General features: G+C 56.0%; 1 protein-coding gene across 1 annotated transcript in view; it reads left to right on the top strand.

Annotated features, from left to right (window-relative positions):
* Window positions 1-47: 47 nt before the first annotated feature.
* Window positions 48-12299, top strand: part of LOC140247938 (uncharacterized) — a 28728-nt gene continuing 16476 nt past the window's right edge. The window contains exons 1-11 of the mRNA XM_072328138.1: window positions 48-133; window positions 314-365; window positions 1072-1694; window positions 2041-2086; window positions 2470-3112; window positions 6087-6118; window positions 6802-7430; window positions 7777-7822; window positions 8207-8839; window positions 11058-11109; window positions 11455-12138. Of these exons, the coding sequence (XP_072184239.1) occupies window positions 344-365; window positions 1072-1694; window positions 2041-2086; window positions 2470-3112; window positions 6087-6118; window positions 6802-7430; window positions 7777-7822; window positions 8207-8839; window positions 11058-11109; window positions 11455-12138 (3410 nt within the window). The 5' untranslated portion in view covers window positions 48-133; window positions 314-343. The remainder of the gene's footprint in view (window positions 134-313; window positions 366-1071; window positions 1695-2040; window positions 2087-2469; window positions 3113-6086; window positions 6119-6801; window positions 7431-7776; window positions 7823-8206; window positions 8840-11057; window positions 11110-11454; window positions 12139-12299) is intronic.

Here is a 12299-nt window from a genome sequence, read left to right as displayed (position 1 = left end):
CCTGCTGACGCTGCCTGTAAAAGCGCTGCTGAGCTGCACAGCGGTTCCAGCCCCAGCACTGCTGTGCAGGAGGAGAGCAGGAAGAGCACAAGTGCAGCAGTCAGAGCAGGGGATACAGCGCAGCGCTGCTTGGGTGAGTTCCATGCAAAGTCAATGGAGATGGGTAATTCTGATGACATTTGGATTTCTGCAAGCAAACATGGGTTTGGGACAGACCCGAGTCCACAGAGATCATCTGTGTCACCTCCATCAGCACAGGGAGGGAAGCAGGGGAGGTTTGTGCTGTTCTCACTGAAAACATGTCTCCTTTCAGGCTCCCCGTGTGCCTGTGAGTGCTCTCCCAATGGCAGGATGTCAAAGCAAAGGTGAGCCGCTCAGCATCGTGCACAGGCAGGCGCAGCCCAGCCGGGCTCCTGGCTGAGTGCTGGCGAAGCACGGGCGGTTCGCATCCTCGTGCAGCCTCGTGCACGCGGTGTGTGGGCTTTGTGGGAGGGCTGGGGGTGTCCTGAGGCTGCCTTCCATCTCCCTGCTCTGAGAGCCGCACACAGCGAGGCTGAGGGCGGATGGGGCGGTTGTGTCCAGTGGATGCAGCCTGAGACGCAGCACAGGAGTAATGCTGTAACCCTAAACCCCACTGTCCTTGTTCCTGTGTCATGGAGCCCGTGTCCTGCTGGCACCATGAAGGGCAGGAAACGGCCCGAGGGACAATGCTGCACAAACAGCACCGCTAGTTTTGCTCAGTGCGTGACTTCCTGGAAAAGGAGTGGTTATGCCTTGTCTTTTGTTCACCCAGTGCAGTCCTGGGTTGCAGGGAAACTTTGAGATCTCTTTCACTTTCTGTTTTTGCTGTCAGACAAGTACTGGGTAGCAGCCCTTTGAGGAAGCCTGGAACTGAGCAGCCCTGGGGTCCCTCTGGGCCACACGTTCCTCCTGATTGTCCTGAGGGTCATTGATGGTGGCTCTGGGACACCTTTCCTTGCGGCCCCAGGCACCTCCACCTGGGAGCTGGTTCGTGGCCAGTAGGGGCTGTCCTGGCACCGTGGGCCTCACACGTCTGTGGTTGTTCCCCAGGATCCCAGCTGAGGATACTGCTGGTGGGCAAGACAGGGAGTGGGAAGAGTGCAACCGGGAACACCATCCTTGGGAAGAAGGCATTTGAATCCTACATGTCAGCAGAGCCTATAACACAAGAGTATGAGAAAGCCACAGGCCTCTTTGCTGGACGGTCAATGGTTGTTGTCGACACTCCTGGCTTCCATGTCACTTTGGAAGCCAATCTGAAAACAGCTGAAAAGATTAAGAATGCTCTTCAGAATCACCATGAAGGGGTTCATGCCATCGTCCTGGTGATGCAGCTGGGCCAAATCACAAAGGAAGAGCATGAAATGGTTGAGTGGGTGACCAACATTTTCCATACTAAAGCAGAGAAGTACACAATCCTGTTATTCACCCGAGCAGAAGAGCTGGAGCATCCAGATGACCTGAAGGGTTTCATAGAAGGGAGCCCATACCTGAAGGGGCTGGCCAGAAAGTGTGGGAATCGCTACATTGGTTTCAGCAACAGAGCCAGCGGAGTGGTGAGGGATGGGCAGGTTGCAGAGCTCATCCGCATGATCGATGCCATGGTAGAGCAGAATGGTGATGCTCCGTGCTACACACGAGAAATGCTGGAGAAACAGAAATTGCTTGAAGAGGTTGGTACCACCCTGTATGCAGTTAGGGTCTTTTGGGGAGAACGCATCTCCTCAACTGTGATGTTCCTGCTGCCTATGTGGTATATGTGAGTCATGGTGTGTGGTGGTGGGCCTGAAGGAGTCCTCAATAAGTGTTTGAGCAACGGGAGCACTGCCCCATTGTCAGCTGTGGGACAGGGTCTGCACCGATGCTGTCCTTGTCATGCAGCTGCCCATGCCCTTGTGCGTCCTTGCAGCAAAGTGTCCCCATTAATGGTGCACTGATTATTTGCATCACTTTCATTAGCACAGGGAGGGAAGCAGGGGAGATTAGCGCTGTTCTCACTGAAAATTTCTCTCCTTTCAGGTTCCTGGTGTGAGTGCTTTCCCAATGGCAGGATGTCAAAGCAAAGGTGAGCCGCTCAGCACCACACGCAGGCAGGCGCAGTGCAGCCGGGCTCCTGGCTGAGTGCTGGGGAAGCACAGGGGGTTCGCATCCTCATGCAGCCTCGTGCACGTGGCATGTGGGCTTTGTGGGAGGGCTGGGGGTGTCCTGAGGCTGCCTCCCATCTCCCTGCTCTGAGAGCCGCACACAGTGAGGCTGATGGCGGATGGGACCAAGGAGCCCTGTGTACCTGCTGGCAGCCGGCTGCAGCCCGTGCCCTGTCTCGTCCCAGCAGTGGCTCAGGAGAACCTTTCCTTGTGCCCCGGGGACCTCCACCTGGGAGCCGGCGCATGGCCAGCAGGGGCTGTCCTGGCACCGCGGGGCTCACACATACCTGTGGTTGCTCCCCAGGATCCAAGCTGAAGATATTGCTGGTGGGCAAGACAGGGAGTGGGAAGAGTGCGACTGGGAACACCATCCTTGGAAGGGATGAATTTCAATCAGATTTGTCATCATATGCTGTAACTGAAAATTACTCAAAAGGTAAAAGCAGCGTTTGTGGAAGATCAGTTGTTGTTGTTGATACTCCTGGCCTATTTGATACAAGGGAAGCCAACCGGAAAACAGCTGAAAAGATTAAGAATGCCTTTATGTACCTCTATGGTGGGGTCCATGCCATCATCCTGGTGATGCAGCTGGGCCGAATCACTAAGGAAGAGCAAGAAGTGGCAGAGTGGGTGACCAAGATTTTCCATACTAAAGCAGAGAAGTACACAATCCTGCTGTTCACCCGAGCAGAAGAGCTGAAGCCTCCAAAAGATCTGAAGAGTTTCATAGAAGAGAGCTCATACCTCAAGGAGCTGGCAGCAAAGTGTGGAAATCGGTACATTGGTTTCAGCAACATACCCACAGGGCAGGTGAGGGATGGGCAGGTTGCAGAGCTCATCCGCATGATAGATGCCATGGTGAAGCAGAATGGTCGTGCTCCGTGCTACACACGAGAAATGCTGGAGGAAGACACACGGACATTCTTTGAGGAGTATTGTAGAATCCTGTAGGCAGAAGGGGCCGGTCCCAGAGCAGACCTCCGCTCTGATGTGATAATCCTGCTGTCTCCATGGGGTGCCGTGGGGCATGGTGTGTGGTGATGTTCCTGAAGGAGCTGTCAATAAACAGTGAGCCTTGCTGTGTGGAGGAGCATCCAGCTGTGCCCTGGGTTCTGCTGTGCTGAGCAGTGCTGGGAGGAGGTGGTGGCACACACGGCGCAGTCGGGGGGTGGGATCATAGAATCATAGAATTACTCAGGTTGGAAAAGACCTTGAAGATCATCAAGTCCAACCGCAGCCCAACCAGTAGCCGATCTCTTAAAAAACAACCACAAAACAACACCACAACAACAAACCTCTGCTAAATCATATCCCTGAGTACCACATCCAAACGGCTCTTAAACACATCAGGGATGGCGATTCAACCACCTCCTTGGGGAGCCCATTCCAGTCCCTAACCACCCTTTCTGTAAAGAAGTTCTTTCTAATATCCAACCTAAACTTGCCCTGGCGCAACTTGAGGCCATTTCCCCTCGTCCTGTCACTTGTCACTAGTGAGAAGAGACCTGCCCCACTCTCACTGTAAGAACCTTTCAGGTACTGGCAGACGGCAATAAGGTCTCCCCTCAGCCTCCTCTTCCTCAGACTAAACAGCCCCAGCTTCCTTAGTCTCTCCTCATAGGGCTGATTCTCCAAGCCCTTAATGAGCCTCGTTGCCCTTCTCTGGACCTGCTCCAGTACCTCCATGTCCTTCCTGTGCTGAGGGATGTGGAGGGCTGGTGCTTGTGGCTGTGGGCAGGCAGGCTGTTGTGGAGGATGGTGGGGATGTGGGAAGGGGAGCTGCCCTTGGTGCGAGAGCTGAGGTTCTCATCCAGCAGCCTTTGCTCTTGGATGTGTTCTCTGCACTGCTGGGAATGGAGCACACTTACGGGAAATGCCCTTGTGGGAACTTGAGCCTTCCTGTTGGCTGTGAGCCTGCAGTGCCCTGCAGCCAACAGGGCCCCATCCCGTGGGGTGCAGCAGGGCCAGCAGTGCTGGTGAGGGAAGGGACCGTCCCCTCTGCTCTGTGCTGAGGCCTGATATTGAGCACAGGGTGCAGGTTGGGTGCTGCTGTGTGATAAGGATGTGGAGCTGATAGAGAGCATCCAAAGGAGGGCTGGGAGATGGGGAAGGGTCTGCAGGGCAAGGGGTGTGAGGAGAGCAGAGGGCCGTGGGTTTGTTGTGCCCAGAGCAGAGGAGGCTGAGGAGAGGGCTTATGGTGGCTGCAGTTCCTCATGGCTGTACAGCTCCTTAAAGGCAGTGGAGGGGCAGCGCTGAGCTCTGCTCTCTGTGACAGTGATGGAGCCCATGAGAATAGCATGGTGCTATCAGTGGTGGGTCGGGTGGGGTTGAGGGAAAGTCTCTGCCCCAGAGGGTGGTGGCCAGAAAGAAGGAAGATCATCTACAACCCCATCCCCTTCTAACCTGCTTCGGGACCCTTCGTGCCCCCACCCTGGTCAGGCCGTACCCAGGCTGTGCAGTTGCTGCTGTTGTGCTGTCCCAGTACAGGCTGTGAGCTGTGGGCCAAAGGTCCCACAAAGAGGCATTTCCCGTAACTGCTCTCAGCTCCGGGCAGTGCAGCATCCATAGTGCAGGCTGTGACTTGGGGCGCTGGGGCTGCTCCCCACTGCTCACGGCTGAGGACAGCACAGTGTGATGGGATCTGGGCTTTCCTGGGCATCCATCCACGCACCAGGAGCACTGCTACCATTGTCAGCAATGGGCAGGGGGCTGCACGGTCCCTGTCTGTATCATGCAGCCGCCCATGTCCCCCTGTGTCCTCACAGCAATGTGTCCCCAGGGCCGGTTCAGTGTCCCCAGGGCCCGGCCTGCATGGAGCTGCACAGCCCTGCACCTCGGGGCAAGGCCTGTCAAACATGACCCACAATCACCAAAGCACACCCACGTCTTCCTTGGTGCCACAGCCGGTCTGAGGGAGAAGGAGCTGAGGCAATGGGCAAGACTGGAAGCACAGGAACTCGGAGGTAACATCACCGGTCCCTTTCCCAGCTGTGCAGGTGGGTGAGCACGGAACTGGCTGTTTGGCACGGTGGTGGGGCCTCCGTCCCTGGAGAGGATCCACAGCCAAAGGGACACAGCCATGGGCAGCGGACAATGGGGAGTGATGGAAGGAGATGGAGCTGGCGGTATGAGAAGAGCCTGTGGCCCCAAGTGACCTGTGGATTGGGATGGTGGATTTGGACTCCTCTGCCTCCACAGGGTCACCCAGAGCAGGTGGCCCAGCCTCACGTCCAGCGGGATGGAGGTCAATCAGGAGGAGACTCATCAGACTCCAGGTCCTTGTGCCAGGGCTGCAGCACTGCATGGCACAATAAGGCTTTCTTTATCAGAGTGTACCGATAGGACAAAGGTGAGTGGCATTAATGTAAGAGAGGGCAGGAATAGAGCAGGTATGAGAAAGAAATTCGTTAGGACAAGGGTGGTGAGGCCATAAATCAAGTTTCCCGGAAGAGCTGCTGATGTCCCATATTTGGCAGTGCCCAAGTCCAGGCTGGATGTGGCTTTGGCACGGTGGGTGTTGCCCCTGCAGTGGGACAGCTCAGGTGTGGCCAATGGTGGAGCAGCACTGATGTGCGATAGCAGCACTGCCCTCCTGCTGACACTGCCTATAAAGCGCTGCTGAGCTGCACAGCGGTTCCAGCCCCAGCACCTCTGTGCAGGAGGAGAGCAGGAAGAGCACAAGTGCAGCAGTCAGAGCAGGGGACACAGCGCAGTGTGGCTTGGGTGAGTTGCCTGCAAAGTCAATAGAGGTGGGTAATTCTGATCACATTTGGCTTTCGGCATGCACACGTCTGTGGGGCTGACCTGAGTCCCCAGAGATCATCTGTGTTGCATCCATTAGCACAGGGAGGGAAGCCGGGGAGGTTTGTGCCGTTCTCACTGAAAACCTGTCTACTTCCAGGCTCCCCGTGTGCCTGTGAGTGCTCTCCCAATGGCAGGATGTCAAAGCACAGGTGAGTCGCTCAGCACCGCGTGCAGGCAGGCGCAGCCTGGCCATGCTCCTGTCTGAGTGCTGGGGAAGCACGGGGGGTTCTCAGTGTGTGGGCTTTGTGGGAGGCCTGGCGGGTGTCCTGAGGCTGCCTCCCATCTCCCCGCTCTGAGAGCCGCACACAGCGAGGCTGAGGGCGGATGGGGCGGTGGTGTCCGGTGGGTGCAGCCTGAGACACAGCACAGGGGTAATGCTGTAACCCCAAACCCTGCTGTCCCTGTGCCTGTGTCATGGAGCCCGTGTCCTGCTGGCACCATGAAGGGCAGGAAACAGCCCGAGGGACAATGCTGCACAAACAGCACCGCTAGCTTTGCTCAGTGCGTGACTTCCTGGAAAAGGAGTGGTTATGCCTTGTCTTTTGTTCACCCAGTGCAGTCCTGGGTTGCAGGGAAACTTTGAGATCTCTTTCACTTTCTGTTTTTGCTGTCAGACAAGTACTGGGTAGCAGCCCTTTGAGGAAGCCTGGAACTGAGCAGCCCTGGGGTCCCTCTGGGCCACACGTTCCTCCTGATTGTCCTGAGGGTCATTGATGGTGGCTCTGGGACACCTTTCCTTGCGGCCCCGGGCACCTCCACCTGGGAGCTGGTTCGTGGCCAGTAGGGGCTGTCCTGGCACCGTGGGCCTCACACGTCTGTGGTTGTTCCCCAGGATCCCAGCTGAGGATACTGCTGGTGGGCAAGACAGGGAGTGGGAAGAGTGCAACCGGGAACACCATCCTTGGGAAGAAGGCATTTGAATCTTACATGTCAGCAGAGCCTATAACACAAGAGTATGAGAAAGCCACAGGCCTCTTTGCTGGACGGTCAATGGTTGTTGTCGACACTCCTGGCTTCCATGTCACTTTGGAAGCCAATCTGAAAACAGCTGAAAAGATTAAGAATGCTCTTCAGAATCACCATGAAGGGGTTCATGCCATCGTCCTGGTGATGCAGCTGGGCCAAATCACAAAGGAAGAGCATGAAATGGTTGAGTGGGTGATCAATATGTTCCATACTAAAGCAGAGAAGTACACAATCCTGTTATTCACCCGAGCAGAAGAGCTGGAGCATCCCGAAGACCTGAAGGGTTTCATAGAAGGGAGCCCATACCTGAAGGGGCTGGCCAGAAAGTGTGGGAATCGCTACATTGGTTTCAGCAACAGAGCCAGCGGAGTGGCGAGGGATGGGCAGGTTGCAGAGCTCATCCGCATGATCGATGCCATGGTAGAGCAGAATGGCGATGCTCCGTGCTACACACGAGAAATGCTGGAGAAACAGAAAGAGAAATTGCTTGGAGAGGTTGGTACCATCCTGTATGCAGTTAGGGTCTTTTGGGGAGGACACATCTCCTCAGCTGTGATGTTCCTGCTGCCTATGTGGTATATGTGAGTCATGGTGTGTGGTGGTGGGCCTGAAGGAGTCCTCAATAAGTGCTTGGGCAATGGGAGCACTGCCCCATTGTCAGCTGTGGGCCAGGGTCTGCACCGATGCTGTCCTTGTCATGCAGCTGCCCATGCCCTTGTGCATCCTTGCAGCGAAATGTCCCCATTAATGGTGCACTGATTATTTGCATCACTTTCATTAGCACAGGGAGGGAAGCAGGGGAGATTAGCGCTGTTCTCACTGAAAATCTCTCTCCTTTCAGGTTCCTGGTGTGAGTGCTCACCCAAAGGCAGGATGTCAAAGCAAAGGTGAGCCGCTCAGCACCGCGCGCAGGCAGGAGCAGCCCAGCTGGGCTCCTGTCTGAGTGCTGGGGAAGCACGGGGGGTTCGCATCCTCGTGCAGCCTCGTGCACGTGGCGTGTGGGCTTTGTGGGAGGGCTGGGGTGTGTCCTGAGGCTGCCTCCCATCTCCCTGCTCTGAGAGCCGCACACAGTGAGGATGATGGCTGATGGGACCAAGGAGCCCTGTGTACCCGCTGGCAGCCGGCTGCAGCCCGTGCCCCGTCTCGTCCCAGCAGTGGCTCAGGAGAACCTTTCCTTGTGCCCCGGGGACCTCCACCTGGGAGCCGGCGCATGGCCAGCAGGGGCTGTCCTGGCACCGCAGGGCTCACACATACCTGTGGTTGTTCCCCAGGATCCAAGCTGAAGATATTGCTGGTGGGCAAGACAGGGAGTGGGAAGAGTGCGACTGGGAACACCATCCTTGGAAGGGATGAATTTCAATCAGATTTGTCATCATATGCTGTAACTGAAAATTACTCAAAAGGCAAAAGCAGCGTTTGTGGAAGATCAGTTGTTGTTGTTGATACTCCTGGCCTATTTGATACAAGGGAAGCCAACAAGAAAACAGCTGAAAAGATTAAGAATGCCTTTATGTACCTCTATGGTGGGGTCCATGCCGTCATCCTGGTGATGCAGCTGGGCCGAATCACTAAGGAAGAGCAAGAAGTGGCAGAGTGGGTGACCAAGATTTTCCATACTAAAGCAGAGAAGTACACAATCCTGCTGTTCACCCGAGCAGAAGAGCTGAAGCCTCCAAAAGATCTGAAGAGTTTCATAGAAGAGAGCTCATACCTCAAGGAGCTGGCAGCAAAGTGTGGAAATCGGTACATTGGTTTCAGCAACATAGCCACAGGGCAGGTGAGGGATGGGCAGGTTGCAGAGCTCATCCGTATGATAGATGCCATGGTGAAGCAGAATGGTCGTGCTCCGTGCTACACACGAGAAATGCTGGAGGAAGACACACGGACATTCTTTGAGGAGTATTGTAGAATCCTGTAGGCAGAAGGGGCCGGTCCCAGAGCAGACCTCCCCTCTGATGTGATAATCCTGCTGTCTCCATGGGGTGCTGTGGGGCATGGTGTGTGGTGATGTTCCTGAAGGAGCTGTCAATAAACAGTGAGCCTTGCTGTGTGGAGGAGCATCCAGCTGTGCCCTGGGTTCTGCTGTGCTGAGCAGTGCTGGGAGGAGGTGGTGGCACACACGGCGCAGTCGGGGGATGGGATGTGGAGGGCTGGTGCTTGTGGCTGTGGGCAGGCAGGCTGTTGTGGAGGATGGTGGGGATGTGGGAAGGGGAGCTGCCCTTGGTGCGACAGCTGAGGTTCTCATCCAGCAGCCTTTGCTCTTGGATGTGTTCTCTGCACTGCTGGGAATGGAGCACACTTACGGGAAATGCCCTTGTGGGAACTTGAGCCTCCCTGTTGGCTGTGAGCCTGCAGTGCCCTGCAGCCAACAGGGCCCCATCCCGTGGGGTGCAGCAGGGCCAGCAGTGCTGGTGAGGGAAGGGACCATCCCCTCTGCTCTGTGCTGAGGCCTGATATTGAGCACAGGGTGCAGGTTGGGTGCTGCTGTGTGATAAGGATGTGGAGCTGTTAGAGAGCATCCAAAGGAGTGCTGGGAGATGGGGAAGGGTCTGCAGGGCAAGGGGTGTGAGGAGAGCAGAGGGCTTTGGGTTTGTTGTGCCCAGAGCAGAGGAGGCTGAGGATAGGGCTTATGGTGGCTGCAGTTCCTCATGGCTGTACAGCTCCTTAAAGGCAGTGGAGGGGCAGCGCTGAGCTCTGCTCTCTGTGAGAGTGATGGAGCCCATGAGAATAGCATGGAGCTATCAGTGGTGGGTCGGGTGGGGTTGAGGGAAAGTCTCTGCCCCAGAGGGTGGTGGCCACAGAGAAGGAAGACCATCTACAACCCCATCCCCTTCTAACCTGGTTCAGGACCCTCTATGCCTCCACTCTGGGCAGGCCATGCCCAGGCTGTGCAGCTGCTGCTGTTGTGCTGTCCCAGTACAGGCTGTGAGCTGTGGGCCAAAGGTCCCACAAAGAGGCATTTCCCGTAACTGCTCTCAGCTCCGGGCAGTGCAGCATCCATAGTGCAGGCTGTGGCTCGGGGCGCTGGGGCTGCTCCCCACTGCTCACGGCTGAGGACAGCAGCAGTGCGATGGGCTCTGGGCTTTCCTGGGCATCCATCCACGCACCAGGAGCACTGCTACCATTGTCAGCAATGGGCAGGGCTCTGCAAGGCCATTGACTGTGTCATGCAGCCGCCCATGCCCTCGTATGTACTTGCTGTGATGCGTCCCCACTGCCAGTAGTGTGCCCAGAGGGAAAGGGTGGATCCAGGGATGGTTGGGTCTCCATCCCTGAGAGGATACACAGCCAAAGGGACAGAGCCATGGGCAGTGAGCAATGGGGTCCAATGGGCAGGGATGGAGAGGGCGAACTGAGAGGAGCCCCAGGTGACCTGTGGTTTGGGATGTTGGGATTTGGACTCCTCTGCCTCCACAGGGACACACAGAGCAGGGGGCTGAGCCTCATGCCCAGGGGGATGGAAGCCCATCAGAAGGGAGACTCATTAGACTCCAGGTCCTTCTGCCAGGGCTGCAGCACTGCAGGGCACAACAATGCTTTATCAGAGAGTGTACCAATAGGACAAAGGTGAATAGCAATAATGTAAGAGAGGGCAGGGTTAGAGCAGGTATTAGAAAGAAATTCGTTAGGACAAGGGTGGTGAGACCATAAATCAAGTTTCCCAGAAGAGCTGCTGATGTCCCATATTTGGAAGCACCCAAGTCTAGGCAGGATGTGGCTTTGGCACGGTGGGTGTTGTCCCTGCAGTGGGACAGCTCAGGTGTGGCCAATGGTGGAGCAGCGCTGATTTGCGATGGCAGCACTGCCCTCCTGCTGACACTGCCTATAAAGCGCTGCTGAGCTGCACAGCGGTTCCAGCCCCAGCACTGCTGTGCAGGAGGAGAGCAGGAAGAGCACAAGTGCAGCAGTCAGAGCAGGGGACACAGCGCAGCGCTGCTTGGGTGTGTTGCCAGGAAAGTCAATGGAGATGGGTAATTCTGATCACATTTGTCTTTCTGCAAGCAAACATGGGTTTGGGACTGACCTGAGTCTGAAGAGATCATCTGTTTCACCTCCATCAGCACAGGGAGGGAAGCAGGGGAGGTTTGTGCCGTTCTCACTGAAAACCTTGTCTTCTTCCAGGCTCCCCGTGTGCCTGTGAGTGCTTTCCCAATGGCAGCATGTCAAAGCAAAGGTGAGCCGCTCAGCATTGTGCGCAGGCAGGCGCAGCCCAGCCGGGCTCCTGTCTGAGTGCTGGGGAAGCACGGGGGGTTCGCATCCTCGTGCAGCCTCATGCAGGCGGTGTGTGGGCTTTGTGGGAGGGCTGGGGGGTGTCCTGAGGCTGCCTGCCATCTCCCCGCTCTGAGAGCCGCACACAGCGAGGCTGAGGGCGGATGTGGCCGAGGAGCCCTGTGTGCCTGCTGGCAGCCGGCTGCAGCCCGTGCCCATTCCCGTCCCTGCAGTGCACAGCGGTGGCTCGGGGACACCTTTCCTTGTGGCCCTGGGCACCTCTGCTTGGGAGCCGGTGTGTGGCCAGCAGGGGATGTCCCGGCACCGTGGGGCTCAGACATGTCTGTGGTTGTTCCTCAGGATCCCAGCTGAAGATATTGCTTGTGGGCAAGACAGGGATTGGGAAGAGTGCGACTGGGAACACCATCCTTGGAAGGAATTCACTTCTATCCGATTCGTCACCACATGCAGTAACAAGATGCGTCAATATAGTCGAGAGTGTCTTTGATGGAAGACCAATTGTTGTTGTTGACACTCCTGGCCTTTTTGTTACAAGAGCAGACAACGTGAAAACCTTTGAAAACATTAAGTGTAGCCTTCAGGCCCTCTCTTTTGGGGTCCATGCCATCATCCTGGTGTTGCGGATCTCCAAGGAAGCAGAGGAAGTGGCTGAGTGGGTGACTGATATTTTTGATACTCAAGCAGAGAAATACACAATCCTGGTATTCACCCAGGCGGAAGAACTGGAGCATCCAGAAGATCTGAAGGGTTTCATAGAAGGCAGCCCACACCTCAAGGGTTTGGCAGCTAAGTGTGGAAATCGGTACATTGCTTTTAGCAACAGAGACACCAGAGAGGCGAGGGACGGGCAGGCTACAAAGCTTGTCAGCATCATTGACACCATGGTACAGAAGAATAGCCATGCTCCGTGTTACACACCAGAAATGCTGGAGGAGGACAGATGGAAATTCCTTGAGAACTTCTGTACCATCCTGTAGGCAGAAGGGGTTGGTCCCAGAGCAGACATCTCTGTTGTGTTGTTCCTGCTGTCTCCATGGGGATCCGTGGTGCATGGTGTGTGGTGATGTTCCTGCAGGAGCTATCAATAAACAGTGAGCCTTGCTGTGTGGAGGAGCATCCAGCTGTGCCCTGGGT

The sequence above is a fragment of the Excalfactoria chinensis genome, chromosome 2 (assembly GCF_039878825.1).
Source record: "Excalfactoria chinensis isolate bCotChi1 chromosome 2, bCotChi1.hap2, whole genome shotgun sequence".
Classification (NCBI taxonomy): domain Eukaryota; kingdom Metazoa; phylum Chordata; class Aves; order Galliformes; family Phasianidae; genus Excalfactoria; species Excalfactoria chinensis.
This window is presented reverse-complemented; position numbering and strand designations above follow the sequence as displayed.